The sequence below is a fragment of the Terrapene carolina genome, unplaced genomic scaffold (genome assembly GCF_002925995.2).
Source record: "Terrapene carolina triunguis isolate 2854851 unplaced genomic scaffold, T_m_triunguis-2.0 Scaffold212, whole genome shotgun sequence".
NCBI lineage: Eukaryota > Metazoa > Chordata > Testudines > Emydidae > Terrapene > Terrapene triunguis.
The window spans coordinates 5,081,983-5,105,817 of record NW_020664563.1 but is presented as its reverse complement, the minus strand read 5'-3'; the positions used below and the strand labels follow the sequence as shown (position 1 = coordinate 5,105,817).

General features: G+C 42.5%; 1 protein-coding gene across 3 annotated transcripts in view; it reads left to right on the top strand.

Moving 5' to 3' along the window:
* Positions 1 to 23,835, top strand: part of LOC112107415 (dynamin-3) — a 309,995-nt gene that overhangs the window by 272,030 nt on the left and 14,130 nt on the right. For all 3 annotated transcript variants that reach the window (XM_026656091.1, XM_026656092.1, XM_026656090.1), the window contains 3 exons: positions 14,055 to 14,219; positions 19,746 to 19,972; positions 21,288 to 21,524. In XM_026656091.1, coding sequence (XP_026511876.1) covers positions 14,055 to 14,219; positions 19,746 to 19,972; positions 21,288 to 21,524 — 629 coding nt within the window. The remainder of the gene's footprint in view (positions 1 to 14,054; positions 14,220 to 19,745; positions 19,973 to 21,287; positions 21,525 to 23,835) is intronic.

The window sequence follows — 23,835 nt, the reverse complement described above, 5'->3', positions numbered from 1 at the left end:
TGAGTCTTGAAAAATATGTACGGTTCAATTCCACTCACAGCGTTGGCAGCTCTCACAATTTTATCACATCTCATGTTTGTTGTTTTTCTCAGAGGCCCTGCTCCTGAACTCAGGTGCTACATAAGACTCACTTTTTTTTTTTTTTTTAATGAAAGCTAAATTCATAGCCCCCATCAGTGTGGAACAAAGCTTGAAAATATGTACCGAGTTCACCGTAAAAGGCTCAAAAAACAGAAGGCAAATAAAAAATTCCAAATGTATTGTTTATTAAAAATCTCATGATTAAGCCAGTCCCATGACTTTTGAGGGCCTGGTTTATGAATTTTGAATGCTTGGGGTCCGCAGTGCTGCACAAATAACCTGGGTTGAGTTTTCATATGCAGTGCAAGATCTTAGATAATGATCCTCACTTTACAGTGTCTGTAACCTGAGAGAAGAATCCAGTTGCAGAATTGGATTGTGATTGGTTAAATCACTTTGGGTTAGCTTATGTCTGGCCCTTATGTGGCTATGCAGTGAAAGAGGAAGACAACCTGTGTAAGGGCCAACCAGAATTGCAGTTTCCGTACTTAAGGGAGTGCAGGGCTGCTACAGAGACCATGGGAGATAAAGATAAGAACGGCCATACTGGGTCAGACCAAAGGTCCATTTAGCCCAGTATCTTGTCTTCTGACAGTGGCCAATGCCAGGTGCCCCACAGGGAATGAACAAAACAGGTAATCATCAAGTGATCGATCCCCTGTCGCCCATTCCCAGCTTCTGGCAAACAGAGGCTAGGGACACCATCCCTACCCATCCTGGCTAATAGCCATTGTTGAACCTATACTCCATGAATTTATCTAGTTCTTTTTTGAACCCTGTTATAATCTTGACCTTCACAACATCCTCTGGCAGAGAGTTCCACAGGTTGACTGTGCATTGTGTGAAAAAATACTCCCTTTTGTTTGTTTTAAACCTGCTGCCTATTAATTTCATTTGGTGGCCCCTTGTTCTTGTGTTACACTGGTCTACAATTTTTGAGAAGTCGTCTGCTTCAGAGATAAAATGTGCTATTTATTATGTATTTTGATGTGCTGAATTCAAATATGACAGTTAAAACAACTGATTGGCTACTGTTTCTAAGATATTTAAGTTTTTACATTTTATGTCTATGTATACTGTGTAGATAGTAGAGTTTTAATCATAAATTGTAAACCTAGGTCTTTTCATGTGTTTATGGTTGCTTTACATGATAATATTTCACCTGTCCTGTTTATGTAACACTTTAAAAATCAGCAAAAGGGTTATATAAATAAAACGTATTATGAAACAAAAGGCAAAAAACTATTCTGTACATAGTTTAGTCCTATTCAGTATCTACTCGGCGCTTCTTGGCTTGTCTCTTGTATTCATTAAATGGAGCATCTCTTGTCACTGTCCAGCAATAGTCTGCAAGCATTGATGGGCTCCATTTGCCCTGATAGCGTTTCTCCATTGTTGCAATGTCCTGGTGAAATCGCTCGTTGTGCTCGTCGCTCACTGCTCCGCAGTTCGGTGGAAAAAAATCTAGATGAGAGTGCAAAAAATGTATCTTTAGTGACATGTTGCAACCAAGGCTTTTGTATGCCTTGAGGAGGTTTTCCACCAACAACCTGTAGTTGTCTGCCTTGTTGTTTCCAAGAAAATTTATTGCCACTAACTGGAATGCTTTCCGTGCCGTCTTTTCCTTGCCACGCACTGCATGGTCAAATACATCATCTCGAAGAAGTTCACGAATCTGAGGACCAACAAAGACACCTTCCTTTATCTTAGCTTCACTTAACCTTGGAAATTTTCCACGGAGGTACTTGAAAGCTGCTTGTGTTTTGTCAATGGCCTTGACAAAGTTCTTCATCAGACCCAGCTTGATGTGTCAGGGTGGTAACAAAATCTTCCTTGATTCAACAAGTGGTGGATGCTGAACACTTTTCCTCCCAGGCTCCAATGACTGTCGGAGTGGCCAATCTTTCTTGATATAGTGGGAATCTCTTGCACGACTATCCCATTCGCAGAGAAAACAGCAGTACTTTGTGTATCCAGTCTGCAGACCAAGCAAGAGAGCAACAACCTTCAAATCGCCACAAAGCTGCCACTGATGTTGGTCATAGTTTATGCACCTCAAAAGTTGTTTCATGTTGTCATAGGTTTCCTTCATATGGACTGCATGACCAACTGGAATTGATGGCAAAACATTGCCATTATGCAGTAAAACAGCTTTAAGACTCGTCTTCGATGAATCAATGAACAGTCTCCACTCATCTGGATCGTGAACGATGTTGAGGGCTGCCATCACACCATCGATGTTGTTGCAGGCTACAAGATCACCTTCCATGAAGAAGAATGGGACAAGATCCTTTTGACGGTCACGGAACATGGAAACCCTAACATCACCTGCCAGGAGATTCCACTGCTGTAGTCTGGAGCCCAACAGCACTGCCTTACTCTTGGGTAGTTCCAAATCCCTGACAAGGTCATTCAGTTCACCTTGTGTTATGAGGTGTGGTTCAGAGGAGGAGGATGGGAGAAAATGTGGATCCTGTGACATTGATGGTTCAGGACCAGAAGTTTCATCCTCTTCCTCATCTGACTCAAGTGAGAATGATTCTGGTGCATCAGGAACCGGCAGTCCTTCTCCTTGGGGTACTGGGCGTATAGCTGATGGAATGTTTGGATAATGCACAGTCCACTTTTTCTTCTTTGACACACCTTTCCCAACTGGAGGCACCATGCAGAAGTAACAATTGCTGGTATGATCTGTTGGCTCTCTCCAAATCATTGGCACTGCAAAAGGCATAGATTTCCTTTTCCTATTCAACCACTGGCGAAGATTTGTTGCACAAGTGTTGCAGCATATGTGTGGGGCCCAGCTCTTGTCCCGATCTCCTATTTTGCAGCCAAAATAAAGGTGATAGGCTTTCTTAACCATAGTGGTTATACTGCGCTTTTGTGATGCAAAAGTCACTTCACCACAAACATAGCAGAAGTTATCTGCACTGTTCACACAAGTATGAGGCATCTCTGCTCACTTTGGCTAAACAGAAATGTGTCCCTTTGCAAAATCAAACACTGACAAATAAGAGAGCACAACACTGTATGATTTCTAGAGCTGATATAGGGCAATTTGTTCAGCAGAGTGATGTAAGCTTTGTTATGATTTCATCATCCATGACTTCTAGGAATAACATGATGCAATTCATATCATGTATGATGCAATACCAGCTTCAGATTGCATCATTCATTGTTTTGCCTAAAAAGCAAGTACTGTCCAAACCCAGTCATAGATTTATTCATAGATCCGGTCAAAGATGTATTTTAGTCATTTCTGGTTTAAATTGAGATCCCTTCCCTTTATAACTCACTTATCCTCCGCCATTCCCAAGTCAAGGGTCGTATATACTGACCCAATAGCATATCTTGAAAACTAGAGCCAATCAACAATTTTAAGCATCATTTTCGTTCTCAGTGACCCAGAATTAGTAAAGTTTGACTACATTTATTTCAGAAGCATTTTGGCTGTAGAGCAGTGTTATAAGTAGGAGTAAATAACACTTCCTTATTTACTTCCTCCACACCAGTCATGATTTTATAGACCTCAATCATATCCCCAAAGTCATCTCTTTTCCAAGCTCTTTTCCAATAAGTCCCAGTCTTATTAATCTCTCCTCATACGGCAGCCGTTCCATACCCCCTAATAATTTTTGTTGCCCTTTTCTGGACCTTTTCCAATTCCAATATATCTTTTTAGAGATGGGGCGACCACATCTGCACGCAGTATTCAAAATGTGGGGTACTATAGGTTTATATAGAGACAATATGATATTTTCTGTCTTATTATCTATCCCTTTCTTAATGATTCCCAATATTCTGCTTGCTTTTTGACTGCTGCTGCACATTGAGTGGATGTTTTCAGAGAACTATCCACAATGACTCCAAGATCTCTTTCTTGAGTGATAACAGCTAATTTAGACCCCATCATTTTATATGTATAGTTGGGATTATGTTTTCCAGTGTGCATTACTTTGGATTCATCAACATTGAATTTCATCTGCCATTTTGTTGCCCAGTCACCCAGTTTTGTGAGATCCTTTTGTAGCTCTTTGCACTGGATGAGAGTGGCAGGATCTTTATCTGAGGCTACGTCTACACTACGGGGGGGATCGATTTCAGATACGCAAATTCAGCTACGGGAATAGCGTAGCTGAATTCGACGTATCTGATCCGACTTACCCCGCTGTGAGGATGGCGGCAAATCGACCGCCGCGGCTCCCCAGTCGACGGCGCTTACTCCTACCTGGGCTGGTGGAGTACGCGCGTCGATTCAGGGATTGATTATCGTGTCCCGACGAGACGCGATAAATCGATCCCCGAGAGATCGATTTCTACCCACCGATCCGGGCGGGTAGTGAAGACAAGCCCTGAGAGGAAAGGGTGCAGTTTCCTGACTAGCCAGATGCGGGAGAGAAGGTATTCTCTGTCGTGCTTGGTTCATTGACAATACAAGAAAACTAGTATATTGTCACCTACTAGAACTAGAGCTTTCTTCCAATGACCAATTCTTGCTGTGAGACTCCATTGCATGGTTAGAGCAGCCCTTTCGGCACAACACTCTATTATGCATCTTTAAGAATATATTAGCCGAATTATACATATAGCCCAAAAATGTAACGAGAGAAAGGATTCCAAGAAGCAATTGTAAAGGCTTTTAAGAGAGGCAGGGAACTTACACAAACACAGCATACTTCATTTGTCTAGCCAAGAAAAATTCCAGTTGAACACAAATAAAACTAGATAAATAGATAATTTCAACCTTAAAGCATAACTACAGTGTTCAGTGTGTTGTCAGTTCTTTGTTATTGGCCTTTGTATAAACCCCTCTATACATATCTGCCCCATGACATACTGCCGCAGTCAAGATTTATGGAGGTGTTCAAACTGAATCCCGCACTATAAAAGATGGGGGGCTACTGGCTGGATATTTTTTGTGAGGACTTTCCTTTGGAATGTTCCAGCTAGCCAGAATCTACTGACCTTCAGGATATGATGCAAAGACATCTTGGGAGAGCTGCTGAAGAACTGAATAGAGCTGGGGGCAGTATTTGTGTGTAATGGAGAAATGAGTTTTTTTTTTTTTTGTGACTGGTTGATCACTGTAGGGCTGCTGTTTCTTTCTCTGATCTATTGCATTTATCAGTACATATCACAGGCAACTGCGGTGTTCTGATAGGGCCTCTTGATATTGCTATTTTATAAATCTAAAGAGTAAATATGTATTGCTGCAACAAGATTCTGAAGAGATTCCTAAGTGTCACCCTTAATCAAGAAGCACAGTTTTATATTCATTCACACAATACCTCTCAGATTGGCCATATTGTCTGTAACAGTTTTGTGTTTGGTGGGATGCAGTGCACTCCACTTACTTACTGTCAGTTCGAGAACCACCTGATTCCTCAACAGTTGTCATCTGAACTTACGTTTTAATGTTCTCCTGACTCTATATGGACCAAATTCTTTGCTGGGGTAACTCCGTTGACTACCATAGAGTTTACCCCTGCAGAGAATTTGGACCTTCTGTCTTGTATATGAACTTATCTGAAGACATTATAGGTCAAAACAGTGCTCAAAGTAAAAAGAGACATGCTTTTAGCTGTGTTCTGCATTTGCACTTATTCAAAGTGGGATTACATGTTGCTCAGTGGGAACAGATTGGGACTGCTTGACTGTTCTGCACCAAAGCAGACGTAACAGATTTCAGTGATATGCATGTAAGTGCTGTGGACTGTAAATAATTTCAGTGATTAAATCTTGTATTGCATTCTGCTTGTGCTGACTGCAGTCCAAATGAGAAATGTATATAGACAAATAAGAGTCATGCTTGATATGATGTAGCCATCATCAGGGACTTCAGTTATAGACAAGTGGGAGCAGTCTGGTGAAGCAGGGAAAAATACCTTATCCAACCTAATCCTTTATTTTTGGCTTGAATTTTAATTTTGATTCCATAGCCCAGCCTCTGTGATGTTATGATTTGAGAGTTTTTAAACCCATTCTGTCTCTTACTTGAGATGGATGTGCTACTATATTTCACCACAAGCTTTACTAACCCTTCTAAACAATACTTGATATCTTGGCATATGTCCCTCAAGAAGATCCTTCTTACTATTATCAGTTAGTGCTGTTCCACCAGCCAATCCTTGCTCTCTACTTATCCAGCATTTGAAAGCTCTATTATTTAGTCATAGCCAATGTCCCCTGCTGGTACTGGTATATTGTAAATTGGAGGCAGTTGCTTGCCTGATGGAATGTTTCAGATTTTTTGGTAGGGATTTTCATTTGTAAACAAAAAAAAAATCAAATTTATAGTCAGACGACTGTTTTCTGACAAAAATATAGAAACAGTATCTCAGTAATTCTCATCCAGTAATGAGATCTACCACAGCCATCAGTGTATTTTATAATATTACAAAGTATTACTTTGCTTTAAATTAATTTAATTAGATTCGGCTATTTCCCCTGCAATCCAAATGCTTCTATTTTGCCTTCTGCCATCCTTTTTAATAGAATGTTCTGTTTGATAGAAGAAAGTACTTTATTGTTTTGAGAAACTCTTCTAATTAAATAATTAGACAAATTCTCCTTTTTGGAACTGAAATCCTACAATGTTATACGAGACATTTTTATGCATGTTTGCAGCTGCCTGACGTGATAAAATCATGGCAGAGATGATATTGTTCACCCTGTGTGGTCAATGCAGGGTTGTTCTCAACAATGTATTTTTCAGTACTTTGTCCAGGTTTGCTTTAAATATTCAATGTTATGGAACTTTTTAATGGGAAACTAGTTCACAGCCTTATAAATCTTACTGTAAGGAAGATTATCCTGATATTCAGCTGAACTCTTCCTTTTCTGAACTGTATTCCATTACTTGTACCACACAGAATAATTTCTCTTACTCCAGAGTGTTTCCAACCTTCCAGAAGACAAATGTCTCCTCTCCTTAGTTGTCATGTAGACATGCACATATATGGTAAAATCCTGTTGCCATTGAAATCAATGGCAAAGCTCCCATTGACTTCAGTGGGACCATGATTTCACCGATAGTTTTTAATTCTTCCTTCATGTGTCACTGTTATCAGCCCCTGAATCCTTTTAGCTGGTCTTCTCCAAACTTCCTGATACAGAGGATGTCTGAATCCACTATTTCAAGTGTTGGTGCATTAGTAAGACTAAATCATATTATTCATTTCATTAGCAGCTTTCATCCAAGCATCTTAGAGCACTTTATGAACGTTAATCAATTAAGACTCCCCACCCTTTTGTAAAGTACATAAGTAGTAGTATCTTCCTACAAATGAGGGGACAGTGGAGTAGGGAAGGATTGTCGCCTCTGCTCGGTGGCATGATGAATTTGTGATTGAAGTGTAATATCCCTCTGGCTGCCATGTTACCTTTCAGAGTATCTGCTCTCACTGCTAAGGCTTTAAGGTTTTCCCCACTGTTGAATAGCTGCATATAACGGGGCGATGACTCACCCAGCGGTGCCTCATGATGGTCGTCCAGGGAATTAGCTCTTTTCATTCAGGAGCGCCCTCTGCAGGCCGGTGTCCTGCTTGCTGCTGGCTCAGGTGTCCTTCCCGGACCCCGGTGCCCCTTACCTCAGGGTTCCGCCCCATGCAGTACCCCGCAGTCTCGCTGGGTCTCCCCTCCCTGGGGAACCCTCTATCCCCACCTCGCCTCAGTCTTGACTACTGCCAGTCACCATCTAGACCCCGCTCACTGGGGCGGACTGCAGTATAATTGCCACTCATCATCAGCAAGGAGGGTTTGGACCAGCTGCCTCTGCCTACCCTTGGGCTGCCCCTCTGTAACCCCAGTACCCTTCTTGGCCCTTTGCAGCCTGGAGGTTTTCCAGGCCGGACCTCCCCAGCTCCTCTGTCCTTTCACCAGCCCTGCTCCACTTTAGGTACCCTGCTCAGCTGCCAGGCCCATCCCTCTCAGCATCTAGAGAGAGTCTCTGCCTGAGCTCCAGCCTAGCAGCCCCTTTATAGGGCCAGCTGCGGCCTGATTGGGGCGTGGCCCAGCTGCGGCTGCTTCCCCAATCAGCCCAGGCTTACTGGTTTCCCACCACAGCGCTCTCACAGGGCTGTTTTAAGCCCTTCAGGGCAGGAGCGGGGTTACTGCCCCGCTACACTGCACTTTGAGTTATTTTCTCCCAGATGTACTAGTTTTCATTTTTCCAAGATGAATCTCGTTCTCTTAGCCCTGTGGTTTTCAACATTTTTTCATTTGCAGACTCCTAAACATTTTTGAATGGAGGTGCAGACCCCTTTGGAAATCTTAGACATAGTCTGCGGACCCCAGGTTGAAAACCACTGTCTTAGACTATTTCTCTGCTCTCTAGATCCTTCTTAATTATCTCTTTATCCTTCCTGGTGTTGGCAGCACCTCCCAGATTAATTGTCAGATTTTGTAATTAGTATTCCTCTTCCAGGCCATTAATGAAGATATTAAATTAGAGCATACATATGATAGATAAATTGTAGCAACCCAGTAGACACCTACCCTACATCCACACATTGCCACTTATTGCATCCTTGTAAAACTGTGTAAAAATAAACCAACCCCCTCCCCCCCACACCAACCACTAATATTAACAAGCAACTCAGAAAATGAACTCTACTAGCTTGCCCTTGCTAAGGCAGGGCAGAGGGCATGTGCTTCTGGTTGTGGGGAGGAAGGGGAGAGGAGAACATATACTGTTCCTCTAGTGTGCGAAGAGGGAATGAGCTGCCGTGGCTGCTGGCTAGGGGAGTTAGAGGCACGGAAGGGATCCTCATTGCCTTCTTCCTCTTCCCGGGACTGGAGGGGAGGCAGAGAAGGTTGTTTCTTGGCTTCTTAGAAACAACCTTCTCTGCTTGGTGTCAGGCCAACAAAGTGTCAGGCCAACAAAGCTTCTTGAGCAGCTTTGTTGGCCTGACACCTCCTCACATTCTTTCCTCTGCCTTCCTCTACATGGTGAGATAAAATGGTGGGAGGAACATTGATCAAAGGTGCTGCTCCGAGGTAGCTCCAAATAATTTTTGAAGAGGGTAGCAGCAGTCATATGACTGCCAGAGTCAGGGCGCCCAGCCAGCTGAACAATTTACATGCGCCAGGTGAATATGCCAATGGAAATTTGCAAGGCTGGATTATGGTTGCTCTTTATTTCTGGCGTTCCAGCTAGTTTTCAGTCCCATGTTCCAGGTCATTTGGAAAGAATTCTGCAGTAAGAGTCTGTGAGACACCATAAAATCTTTCCCTCTCTAGATACAAAACATCTTCTGTGTTCTCTTCAGCCACTAATTTAGTAATTCTATTTATAACAAAGCTATTGGTCGTCAAGTACCATCCTGATCACTGTTTTGCTATTCCAACCACTGAGCTTCATGATCTCTCAGCTGAAGCGGTGGAGAAGGCTCTTATCAGGTGAAAGCCACTGACAAATATGACTATTTAAAAGTGGGACAATGGCTTGAAATGTTCAGCTTCTGCCTTTAAGATTATTTAATTGTGGTCACAGAGAGACAATCAGTCTCAGGGGTGCAGGGACAATTTTTATAGTTGGGGTGCTGATGATGGGAACCATGTATTTGGTGCTTGTTATTACTACTTCAAGCCAGAGAGTGCAGCAGCACCACTAGTTCCAGCACCACTGAACAGACGTGACTTTTTGCATTAATTTGTCTTGTCCTATTCTCTGCAAGAGACTTCAACAGCATATTCCTATTTAAAGGTATAATAGAGCCCATTCAGAAGGTGCTATTGTAACCCAGACACCTTCTGGGTGTGGTGTTCTGTCCCATATAGTGGCACCGAGACCACTTAAAGAGAGACATAAAATGAGTCTCTGCAGCCTTAGCTAACAGACAGTTGGCTTTTAGTTCATGTGGTAGAGGCTCATGCATTAAGCTCCCAAGGTCCCAGGTTTGATCCTACCCGACAATGACCGGGGTCTGTCGTCGTTACGCTATGCCTCAATCAGGGCTGTCCCTACCCATGCGCAAAGTACGCAGCTGCGTAGGGCACCGGAAATTTGGGGCACCAAATTTCCTGGTGCCCTAGGCAGCTACATGTTGCTCCAGCTCCTGCTCCGCCTCTTCCCCATGGCCCCCACCCAAGCCCTACCTCTTCCTGCCCCTGCTCTGCCCCAGCCCCGTCCCCACTCCAGCCCTTCCCCTGAGGACTGCAGCAGGGGTCGGGCACCCTGCACTCACCGGCGGTGGTAAGTAGAGCGACCCGGCCCCCGCCTGCTCCGCACTGCCAGCTCCCAGCTGTGCCGCCGGTGAGTGCTGGGGGGAGGTTCCTCCTGTCCCCCAAGGCTCTGAGCCAGGGGAGCAGAGCAGAGTGGGCTGGGGCCGGGTCACTCCACTCCCCAGGCGGCAGGAAGTGGAGTAATCCTGCCCCAACCCGCTCCGCTCCGCCGGCTCGTGCTGGGGAGCGGTTTCCCCCTGCCCCCCAAGCCTGCTCCTGCCCCCCCATGGAGGCCTGGGGCCCCACACAGCCCCCCACGGAGGGGCTGCGGAGGGCACCAAAATGGCTAGGGACGGCCCTGGCCTTAATTGAGGTGTCTGTGCATTAATATAACGCTAGGATTTTAATGTGGCTCAGAGGTATGGTCTGCAGGTTTACAATAATGAAATGTAAATGTAACAGGGACTGTGGTATAACACACTTCTGGATTTGTTATGAAATCTAGTTTTACCAAGCAGCTTAATCCTTATTGGTTAATTTGGGCATGAGACAGTTTGAGTCAATTGAAAGGGAAAAGCCTAATAACTTTCAGAGCTTTTTAAAAATAGTAATAATTATTATTTATTATTTGTATTGTGCTAGTACCCAGGAGCCTGAGTCACAAACCAGGACCCACTGTGCTGGGTGCTGTACAAACACAGAACAAAGAGAAGGTCCCTGCCCCAAACAGATTATAATTTTAGTATGAACTTAAAGTAAAAAGACAGTAAACTGTTGAGAATATTATTAGTGGAAACCTTTTTTAAAAATTGCTTTAAACTTTCCAAAAATTGATATAGAAAAATAGATCAGCAGTATAAAGTCTAATCTGTTACCTTTTCAAAAAGGATATTGATTCCTGCGATATTCACATTTTGTAAACATCACCACTGAACCTGCACATAAAAGGTTAAATGTTTGCAGACTATTACTCTTTGCCTTCAAGATCAGAGACAAATTACTATTTTTATTTTACATTCCCTTGATGAGGATAATGATAAACATCTGTCACTTCGCTGCTTAGCCAGCAAAGAATCTTATTGCAATCCTGTAATTTAAATAGGAAAAAAAATACATAGACATACACTCTGTTATATAGACAGCGTGGAGGAGGTGATAGAAAATTCCAGCTAGATCTGGGGGTACTGGGAAAACGGCATTTTATGTCTGCAATTACTTTGCTCAAAGAAAAATTCCATAGATGTATGCTTTTCCATTTATCTTGGGTATTTTAGAAGGGGAAATTACTGCTTGTTTCTTTCCAAACCCAGGGAGGAAAAGAAAAAAAATATTCGATCTGAATTCTGTGACTCTCCACCATATGTAGTCCATTAGCAGAATGATTAAGGTTTGCATGTTAGTGTCTCTACTGGTGTTACAGAATCCAAAACAGAACTTCATCTTGGGTTTCATCAGTTACAGTGCTTGAGTTCCATCCGCCCTCTCCAAATTTTTAGGAAACTTTGCTAATTATTTTTAAAGCCATTAGATTAGTTGTTTTTCCCATTACTTTTGCTCTAATTAAAAATGTCTAACCTGTTATAATCTGTCATATTAAGGGCAACAAAATTCAAGGAGTATTTAGTTTTTAAATGGTATATTAGACCTTGTTCTTCGGCTCAGCTACAAGAAGTTAAAACTACTCCCGGTTGCTTTTCGGTGTTGGTTGGATCAAGCTTTGGTTTGTAAGCAGTAAATGTGAAATGCTATTCTGAATGAAAACGAGGAGTCCGGTGGCACCTTAAAGACTAACAGATTTATTTGGGCATAAGCTTTCGTATTTATGCCCAAATAAATCGGTTAGTCTTTAAGGTGTCACCAGACTCTTTGTTGTTTTTGTGGATTCAGACTAACACAGCTACCCCCTGATATTCCGAATGATTTACCTTCTAGTACCAAATAGGCCAAAACAGACACATTTTGTTAAGAGGTCATGTTGGGAGCATGTCTTGGTTTTGGAGTAAGAATGGCTTGTGGCTTGGTGTGAGTTTTACCTTCTGGTGATTAGATTGTCAGCTCTTTGGGGCAGGGACTATCTTTCTGTTCCAGGTCTGGACAGCACCTAGCATAATGGGGCCCTGGTCCATGACTGGGACTCTTGGCGCTATAATAATACTACTAATAAATAATATACAGTAATACCTTTTTGTCTTTAATTCTCATTGTAATGTATTTGCATTTAGTGAATATAGTCCACTGGCATAAAATTCATCCCAGTGTAAGACTTAAGCACCGCTGCAGAATTTGCAGAAATTGTGTTTTGCAGGGAGGTGGGAGGCTGTATAGCAAAAGCACTGAAGGCCAAGATTTTCCCAAATGACTAAGGATTTTTAGCATCTCAGTTCTGGGGTGCCCCACTTGGCATTCCTTGAAGTGTGATTTTCAGAATCTCAAAGTGCTGAGCATCCATCCTCCTGAAAATCAGGCCCCTTGAGGGTGTCTCAAGTTGAACGCTTGAAGCCACTAGTTACGTGAAAATCTTATCTTAACATTATATTAATAATATAGTAGCTGCTGATGCTGACAAGTATGGCTGGTCGATAGCTACTTACCTCAACTAGATTTTGTTCATAGCACGTTATTCACACTTGGTCATATAACTTCTATTTTCTTTTGTGCAGTAGCTACAGCTGCAAATGGACCAGATTTTAGTTTTTGTTGTTGAAACCAGAACAGCTTAAATTCTCTTTCTGAGTTTCTGCAGAGAAATATTTTCTCTTGGGGTGGGGAAATAACCATTATTCCCCATGCTTTTCCACTTGAAATTCAGTTTGTTTGGCTTATTTAAGCCTGCGGAAGCAGTTTATTTTTTGCCTACAAGATCAATGTACAGTAGTTTTCTTGTTTTTAAACAGTCCAAACTGAAATGAAGTGCATACCATTAGCTTCCAGTTAATTTCAGTGGTAAACACAAATCTGCTATTTCAGGTCAGTTGTTTACATACAAAGAAGCTATTCCAATCCAGCGGAAGAAAGGCCTCATGTGCAAAGCCTTGAAGTACTGAAACCCAGGGCCGCCCAGAGGATTCAGGGGGCCTGGGGCAAAGCAATTTCGGGGGCCCCTTCCATTAAAAAAAAGTTGCAATACCATAGAATACTATATTCTCGTGGGGGCCCCTGTGGGGCCTGGGGCAAATTGCCCCACTTGCCCCCCCCTCTGGGCGGCCCTGCTGAAACCGGAGTGTTGTCATCCCTAAGTCATCTGTTGTTAGATGTGTTACGTCTCATTTAACAAGTCTGTGGCTGAGTTTCTGGATTTGTCACAACTGAGTCAGTTCTCAGTAGCAAGGCTAGAATTTACCCAGAGGACCGGAGATTACAAAATCAGAGTTTGTAGTGCTGCTTTCATGAGTGAGTCAGGAGACAATTGGCAGGCTGAATACGGTAGTTACACTCTGTTAGTAAGTATTGCAATGAGTTGAGGGAATTTCTGAGGGTTTCATTCACCTCCTCAGTTCTTTACTGTTTTGAACCCAGCTTTGATCTAAAAATGTGAGTTTGTGTGGAAACGTGTAACATTTCCTCTGAAAATGGACTCACATTGGATCTTCCATTAACCCCTAACTGCCAGGAATCCAGATTTCCTGCTGCTAAGTACTAATGTAAGACAGCTTGATGCCTAATGATTAAAGCTCTAAACATGCTGGTATCAAAGAAATGTGTTGCTGTATTACTATTCTGTAAGCGCAGCTTTCTTGGCCCTCCTGTTCCAACTTTGAATGGGTAAATAGCATGGAAAGAGGTTTATGTTTCATTCTGCTTCTGTGTAGACGGAAAACGATGAGAACAGCCAGGCAGACAATTTCTCCATGGACCCCCAACTGGAGAGGCAGGTGGAGACTATTCGCAACCTTGTGGACTCCTACATGTCTATTATCAATAAGTGTATTCGTGATCTGATACCAAAAACAGTCATGCACCTTATGATCAACAACGTAAGTAACAACCTTACTTTCTCAATCATTTTCAAATGTTTGGTTTTATCTTCAACTCTTAAAGAACAGACTCGTTTTTAAAATAGAGCAGCACTGTCGTACGGTGAAGAGAAGACAACAAGCATATAGAATATCACACATGGCAAACATGAGTAATAGTTCTGCCCTTATTAAAACAAAACACTGGAATTTTCTGCAGCAAAAAGTCCAATGCTCTGCAGCTTCTAGAGCAGCTGCAGTGCTTACTGTAGAATACTATAGTATTTTTAATGTAAGGCTGAGTTCAGGTTAGTCCTAGTTGGCATCAACAGTATTGTTTAAAAGCACAGTCCAGACCCAGTCATACTTGTCCTTCAGTGGTGTGTTTGTAATGCCTCCTGCTGAGTACAAGCTGGGAATTCCACCTAGACAGCAGCTGACGATGTGCAGCAGACCTGTATTGCTCTGACCTGTAGTCCTTAAATGACCAAAGGCCTTGAATGTCCTTGTTGCATGTTTTTTTCGGGGGATAGCAGTTCATACTGTACTAGTATTTTGTTTGGGTTCCTTACATTTGCAGATCATCTTTTAAAAAAACAGTTCTAGGGGTTCTTTGAACACTTTGTTTAGAGCAGTGGTTCTCAAACTATGGGGCGGGCCTCCCAAGGGAGGTGCGGGAATGTGTCAAAGGAGATGCAAGATGTGTGCTTTTCTTTTTCTTTTTCTTTTCTTTTTAACTGCTCTGGCTGTCAGCCCTGGGTGACTGGGGCTCATGCAAAAGGGCCATGCACACCCAGGAGGCGGGGATAAAGGGGTCGGCCGAAGTCCCGCCACCTACGCTCGGGCTCTCCTCCTCCCCCACCTCTCCAATCTCTCACCTGGAGGAGGCGGGGCTCTGGCTATCAGCCCAGGGTGGCAACAGCAGCACAGAAGTAAGGTGGCAATGGGGCACTAAGTCCGTGTGAAAAGAGGTGATATTGATAAATATCACTTGTCACATTGTCACCTTTATTTCTGTGCTGCTGCTGCTGGCACGGTGCTACCTTCAGAGCTGGGTGCCCGGCCAGCAGCCACTGTTCTCTGCTCTGCCTTCAGAGCTGGGTGCCCGGCCAGCAGCCGCTGCTCTCCGCTCTGCCTTCAGAGCTGGGTGGCAGTATATGTACTTGTGGGGGAGTAAACGACTACAGGCACAAAGGGGGGGGGGGGTCCCAATCAAATAAGTTTGAGAACCACTGGTTTAGAGTATTAGAGGAAATGTGTGTATCTGTCTACCCCCTAGATCATCTGATTTAAAAGTAGCTTTGCTTTAGCGTTGCTAGCCTATTGCTTGAGGACCTAGAAGACCTTCACTTCCTGATAGAGTCCTGATTGGGATCCAGTCTGTGCTACTCTTTGTACTAGTGCCACTACTGCTGTATTTGTATTAAATCACTATGGGAAATAGCACTTCCTTTCAGGCACTGATAGGACCTTCTTTATGATCTGTTAAGTCAACAAAAAATCAGTTGTAATAAATAGAATACAATAAAAAGCAAATCTGTCTAAAATGTAGCATTTACATGTGAGTTCACAAAGTCACCTTTTATTTTCGGAGGCTGATGTATCCCGGGAGGTCTTTGGGAATTACATTGCACCTGAGATCTGGGTGGCTGGCATAGTAGCTTGAATGCAGTCCACTAGTTAGTACAGAACGAACAAGATCTTCACACAGAGGGGAAGACCAACCAGGCTTCCCTTAACTTCTCTTGGGCTAATGAAGCCAATCTTTGAATTATGTTAGAATCCTGGGAGGGAAGATTCACTGAGGCCTTTACAAAAGAGTGTGAAAACAAATGGAACTTCCACATTTTTCCAAAATTAGCACAAATCTAGAATTCAGGAAGTGTGTATGTGGAGTAATTCTCTCCGCTCCCTCCAGAGCACAGCTGGGACCTTGCTTTATAGACTTAAGGGGAACTCCATTGCTTTTTGAAAGGGATATTGCTCCAGCTCTCTTTCAGAAAGTGCAGAATTTAGTGAACAGTTCCTTTGGAAAGTTTACATTACATTTTCTGCCACTCACGTCCCCATATGGAATTGTTTAAGAAGTTGAAATGCTTTGCTTCAGAAGCACAGTGCTGTAAGGCTTTGTACATTGAAACTGTGCGGCTGTCTTACTATTAAGGCATGCCAGGTGACAGTGGCACAAAGAAACAGCCCATTTTTGACACCATCTAGCTCTAAACTCACCTCTCAGTCAGAGTACACACTCTGGGTTTGAGTGCACCAGTGCTAGCAGAAACCCTGAGCCCAATCTTTTAACTTAAAATTATGCCAAAGAATCAAAGCTTTTCAAAAGAAAGTGTGAAGACTTGAGAATTAAATGTTAATGCATTTATTTCCAGGAGGCTTGAACTGAAAAATGTTGAAAAATCAGTGAAGATGTTACTTTTTTTTAAATATTGACATTGTTAAACAGAGAAAAGAATAACTTTTTGCTTAGCAAGCCAAAACATCATGCAAAGAAATGGGAAGTAGGGGAGCCGCATTGGAAGCTGAGTCCTTTTCGTTAGTTTGCGTTGTCTGGAGATCTTTAGAATCCCAACCCATCCACTGAGAGAGAAATGAAATTAAACCCCTTTTAATTATTCTTTTCAATATATAGTGCCCCAGAGTGTTGCCTGCAGAACTCTAGAAACAAATTGATCGCAAGGAAGTGGTTTCCATAGCAATTGCAACCTGATGAATATTTGTAGAACTTCCTCACCGTTGGTGGGATCTTTAAGTGGTGCTTACAATTCAGAGTGAAGTACTGGATTCAAATTTATTGTAGAGAAAATAAATGAATGCTGTCCTACAGCATGTCTTGTATATGTCTGTCTTGAATGTATGTCGCTACACTCCAAATCAACTGCTAATTAGGGTGAATGTTGGTTACTTTAAAAGAAAAGGAAATTTACCACAAAAAACCTGCATCAAGTTATTATTAAAGAGTCAAACACACCTAAATGAAACACATGTTCAGAATTCAAAGCGGAAATGTTACTAATACGTAGAGCCCTGCAAATCTGCAGATATCCATTTTATATCTGCGGACCATTTTTGTGGATCTCGGATCAGATGCAGATACAAATTTTGTATCCGTGCAGAGCCCTACTAATATACCTCCTGGTGCTGAGGTATTGGAAGATGCAAATAGTGGGTGATCTTGGAAAAGGTAGGTTCAGTTTGGTGGATTAACTCCAATTTAAACTTTAATGCAGATCTTTTAATGATATGGAAATGACTGCATATTCGATCCCATGGTAGCAGTAGCCCTGCCTGCTGCTCGTTGAGATTTCCACGCATGCTCCTTTAGCCCCAGCTGTGAGAGCAACACTTCAAGCTGCTCTCTGGGCTGCCTTGTGCTATCCCTCACCCAAATACAGAACTCCGCTCTGAATTCTTGTCCCTCCCTGTAAGATCTCTGATGAGGCAGGATCTGGGATACTGGGGTATTAAGATGCCTACGGTGATTTTGAACATTGCAGGTTTGAGCCCTGTTTGGGGGCATATCTTAAACAGTTTGTGTAATGTTGTGTTTATATCCTGGAAGGGGCTAAAGTATCAGTTCCCCCAAGCCTGGAGAAAGCTGTATGTACAGAGGGCCCATCTTCAGCTTGGAGAGTTGGTCTGCGATCAAATGCATCAAGTGGGGAGGTAGGCTAGCCTCATAACAGCTCCAGTGCTGACCTTACACTGGGGTTCAGTGAGCATGCATGGAGATCTGTGCTAGCAGTAGACAGGGATCTACCATGATAATAGTTGCAGGCTGATGTTGTTCAAACAGATATTTGTGGTTTAACAATTCCTTTACGATCAGCTCTGCCCTTAATCTAATTTAAGGATTTTTTTTAAGTGATGCCATTAAAATTTTCATTTAATCAAGTATAATTTGATGCTGTTTAACTAAGATATCTGTTTTTAATGTGGAGCTTCTGGCAATAGCAAGGAAAATGGTGTATTCTGGCATTTGATCAGTACCATCCGCTGAAAAACACTGAGAGATTCATGGGAAAAATTTGCAGACGTTGGTAAGAATTCATATATCTCCTCTTGAACATGAATGGGAAACAACCATAGCGTCCAGTGACCATGTGCCTGTTTTTCTGGAAAGCCCCCCTGCTTTTCACTGTCAGAAGGCACTGGAGGATCCCAACACCAGTTCAACTTGGCCTCTGTCTCAGGCCTTGTTTACACACAAATGGTCCCAATAATAATTAGTTTTGTAATAAAAAAATAATTAGTTTTTAAAACAATGTAATTAAGCTAGTGCAAACCCCTCTGCAATCGGAGGTTGTACTTATGAAATCAGATGTTCAGGAATGTGTTACTGTTAGTATCTCAAGCTCAAATAATCTTTACAGAGTGAAAAACAGATGAGAAATAGATCAGAAGAGTTTTAAAAAAAAATCCTCCAATGCAAGGATTTAATAGATCAACAACTGGTCTCTGAATCTATTTACCACAGAATTATTTAAATACCTCTAGATCTGTATCTGTCTTAATGTGCTCCAGGTTTCTATAATCAGGGCAGCATAGCAGGGAATCAGTATATTACATTAGATTATATATTCAGTTTATAAGATGTGTGTGTGTGTGTATATGGGGGCATTCGAGGTCCCACAAAGCTGTCGGAGATGAAAGACTTGATGTGCAGTAGGTGAAATTAGTATTAAGAAAATAATTCTGAAAGACATTTTATAGTGCCTTAAAAATTCCATTCCCGGGGAACTAGATGGCTTATGGGATTGGTGATGGGCTGCCCTTTAACCTCTAGGTCAGCTGTTCAGAATTGGGCCAAAAATGCTCTTAGCACTTAACAGCTCTTCAACAGCCTGTGTGAAGTGAGTTAAAAATATAGGAGACACCTTACAGGCTTAGATCAGTACTTGACACTAATGGTGTCTAATGCCTCAAAGGAAGGCAGAAGAACCCCACAATGCATTGTGCAATGTTACGCCATGAGAATATCTTGCTATGGCATACGAAGGGTATTCTCAGTCCAGGGAGATCCTACAGAGATCTACATATTAACAACAATACTTACAAAAAGCATTTTTCTACTCTATACCTCAAAGCACTTTACCAGGTTTATCAAGCAGAATTCTAAAAGTTTCCTCCCTTCCCACAAACTCAGCTATCTTTCCTAATGGCCAGTATCCCTGTGGCCTCAAAATGTGACCATTGGTTTAGCTAGTAGGTGTATAGTTCTGGGAGCTCTCCTCTTCCTCAGGCCCAATGGCAAGAGACTAGCATGAACTACTAACGCCACTTTCACAACTGGCACCATAGTGGTTGAATTGTGGACTTCAGTTCCCAGTGCTGTATGTCTGGCACAATTTCTCTTGCTCTCTCTTCTTCTCTATGGATCTGGTGTATTCTCATTGAAGTGCCAGCATTCCAGTGGTGGCAGGTGAACTTGATTGTGCCGTGTCCATTGATTTGAAGACCTCAGCTGTGTTTATGCAATATCTTATTGCCATTTGCAGCCCGTTAGCAGGGGTCATTTTTTGTCTGATTTTCTAGGTAAAAGAATTCATAAATGCAGAGCTCCTGGCTCACTTGTATTCCTCTGAGGACCAAAACACCTTGATGGAGGAGTCAGCAGAACAGGCTCAGAGGCGAGATGAGGGGCTTCGCCTGTACCAAGCCCTAAAAGAAGCACTGGCAATCATTGGAGATATTAGCACTAGCACTGTATCTATCCCTGCCCCACCTCCAGTTGATGATTCCTGGCTACAGCAATCCCGCAGGTAAGGATCTTCAGATCAGTTTTGCAGTGGAAATTAAGACAAAGAGCTAGATCTTCAGCACCGCTACATCTCCACCTTCTCTGGCAAGCCTTTCTCCATGTCTCAAATGAAATTCTTGAGAGAATCAGAAAACTCTTGTTGAGGGATGGGAGCGTGCAGGTGGAATTCTTGTACTGGGTAATCCTAAAAACCTCCCAGTGAGCTGAATTTTAACAACAGTATGCTCAGAATTCGTCTTTGCACAGTGGAAGGTCCTACCAGTTAAGCCACCAGCCTTCATTCCAGATATTTCCTGTCCTGTTTTGTTCTAGAAGGGACATGGAGAAAAGGGTGCTTATAAACCTCTTGGGGAGAGGGTTCTGGTATATGAATCTGTTGGACCTGGCAATCCATTTTCGGATATGTCAAGCAGCTTTGGGATTCATCATCTAGAATTGTCTTCCATGGAGCTACTGTAGTATGTGTCTCCTTCACCAAAAGATATCCAGCCTGTATATAGTCCAAGTTTTTTACAAATTCTTCCACACGTTCATATTACGTGGATAAATGGAAGAGGTATATGTATCAAGAAAGGTGCTTGTAATCTCTTTTCTGCCTTTGAGAATACCATCTAGTGTACTTTGTTTGTGACTCAGTTGATATTCCATTTGGTTGCTATGGCTCAAATAATATAATCATTTATGCTGCCACCCTACAGCATCTCAGTTTCTTTAAGGGTTTTTAACTCTTCTCTTCCCAAGCTCAGGCAACCCCACCCCTCTGTGAAACCTAAGTCAATTTTTGTGTCTACTTTTTGGTTCTTTCAAGCCACTGTAAGATTTCAGTGTTCCTTACCTATGGCTTCCTTGAAAAGAAAGTGGCCTTCTTATTAAATCCACCTAACAAATTGGTGTTAGAATATTGACAATACTAAAACCATTATATTTATCTTTGTGATTGTACACCTGATTCTGACCTTAATAATGCTTACTTTCTAGGGATGGTGTGATAGTGAAGGGTTGAGTGTACATTTTGTAGAGGGGGGGAGGGAGTAGATATTATTTTGAGACTTGGAAGCATCTCTGAGCAATTCTTTGGAATGGATGGGAGCATGGAAGGCACCATCCAGAACAAAGGAAAATGAGAGTGTTGTCATTGCAAGAATATACGATACTAGCTCTGTGAGATAGCGGGCTGCCTAAATTATACTCTTCAGGACCAAGACAATATGAGAGCAGAGGAAAATGTTTACAAGATTGTTACAGGTTTCAGAAAGTATTTGGCTTCCATTTTTGAAGACCATGTAGATTTTCATTAATCTCTGATTGTTCACTAGATCACCCCCTCCAAGTCCTTCAACTCAGAGAAGGCCTACATTAAATAATCCCCCAACCAGACCTTTATCTGGCCGAGGACCTGCTCCAGCAGTCCCATCACCAGGCCCTCTGTCTGGGGCTCCACCGGTCCCATTCCGTCCAGGACCATTACCTCCATTTCCTAACAACAGTGAAGGCCTTGGGACGCCACCTCAGGTTCCATCTCGGCCAACGCGGGCTCCTCCCAGTGTTCCAAGGTAAGACATTGAATAAATCTTGATGCTGGGTATGGTTCTCGTCCTATAGAATAACCGACATATTTTATACTGGGTAGAAAATTGAAACACAATTCCTTATATCTAAAATTAACAAAGCAATACAGTGCTTTCAGTGCAGAGAGACAAAGGCGGGGTTTGACAAGTCCATTCTTATCACAAAGCTTATTTCTCAGAAATTAGAAACTTTTCACCCAAGATTAAAAGACCAGTGTGCAGTGAATTGGTCCAAAGAAATGCTCGATTGTCTGACTGAAGTCAGAACAGCTGCTCATGGTGTTGGGTACAGCCAAAAGCTGTGAAAGAGAGAAGTAGAGACTAGATTAGACACAAGAATCATATCTCTGCTCATGGAGAAGAGGTCTGAGTGTAGTGGCTCACGTTCTCCATTCTGGTTGGATCACAAAATGCATCTGTCTTTAGAGGGGATGATGATTCATCTCAGTGAGAGAGAAAAAGAATCAGCCACTTAAAGAACAGTGACTGCTAAACTGGGAGGCTGGGTGGAGCCCCTGCCTCACAGAAGAAGCTTGATTAGGCCTCATTTCAATAGCCTGTTTATGGATGCATTTGCTGGCATGGGAAACAAATACTGGGGAAGGAGGTCAGTGTGGTTAAAATACCTTAACTGTCCATATAACTATATGGAAGACTTCATGGCATTTGTGTTAAATGTAATCTGCAGTACTTCTTCCGGACTGAGTCATGGTTCACTGTAGCTCGAGCTGCGAACCCCTTAGGTGTAAAAATACATACATATGCTTAAGAATGAAGTGGAAGAGTTCACATTTGTGCTGAAACATCAAGTTTATCCTGCTGACTAAACTCAACGAGAGGAAATTTCTGAGAAGGGGCTGGAGGGGGAAGTCACCTGAGAGGGACAGTGTGTCTGACTCCTATGCCTATTAAAAGTGCCGTTTTAGACTTGGAATTTCTGCTCCGCATGGTCTGTTTTTAATAAAAGCCTGAGCAGGATTGTAGTAAATTGACTCAGAAAAGGGGTCTCAGATACTGAAGGGGGAGGTGGGGAAAGACTTGAGGAAGAGTTCTTGATGAAACTTGAGCTTTCTCTTTTACTTCTTTATATATCTAGTCTCTCCGCTCTGTCTGCTTTACCACTGTTTTCTCCAGTGATTCCTGAAAGTGTCAGGATCCATCATATCCAGGAAAGTAGCTTAGCTTCCTGAGAGGAAAGAGACATTTTTTAAGTTCTTCTTGGCTTTCCAAAGACGCCTCCCCTCCCCCACCCCTGTTTGTCAGGAGCAGAAACTTCTAACACAACAAGACAACATGAGCATTTTACTCTCTTTCCTGCTGAGCGTTCAGATTAAAAAAGCAATAACCAAAACTGTTTTGAAGGGAAAGATTCAAACCATCCTGTTCAGTGTATGGCTGTGCATATATTTTGACTGGAGAATTTGCCACCTCATTAGCAAGATATGACCCCTGCCTTTTAAAAAAAAAATCTAATTTTATTCCACGTTATTAGCGTTTAATCAAAGCAGCTGCAATCTTACAGAAACCATGAGCTCTCTGTGGTTTTTTTTATTGCTCCTCATTTAACATATGGAGAAAGGAAAGGGGCAGGGAAGAGGGGAAACAATTTTCTTCCTTATTTCTCTCTGATTCTCAAGCTGGTTTGGGTTATGTGTCCTGAGTATTTCTGTGAGGCAACAGAAACTATTTGCATGATGCATGCCTGTTTTAATTAATCCCACTTGAGATGGGTGGATCTCTCCCAGCAGCAAAGCTTGTGAGTAAAGGCGCCGGCCTTTGTTAGCGGCTTGATGCCAAAGTATCTCTGATTTGCGAAATATCCCCTGCTGCCAGAAATCAAATTATTCCCCCTCTCCCTTCTCTTAAAAGGCTGCAGCGATATTTTAAAAGAAAATACAGATGTGCACTTGCTTCAGTAAGATGACTGTAAGCTTGCACGAGCGCCACTATAAAGTTCCAGAATGTGTGTTTGTTTCCTGATCTTGATCAAAAACTAACTCCAGTCTTAATACCGTTACTTTAAATTGTAGCTTTTTCTCTGAGTGGGAATCTCAGCTTTGCCACGAAGAAAGAGAAGGAATTGGAAATGTGTTTTTCCTGGCAATAGGGAGCCCTCTGGAATGTGGCATGTGGGCCCGTGATTATGCTCTCTGCCCCTTCCCCTTTTTCCTGCTCTGTAGTGTTACTGCAGCTGGGGGAGGGAGCAGAGAGCTTCCACTCAATGAAGGCTCAAAGACCATCATGCACCTGCCACTGGGATCTGCGCTACCCCCAAATACTATGGAAGCTCAGGACC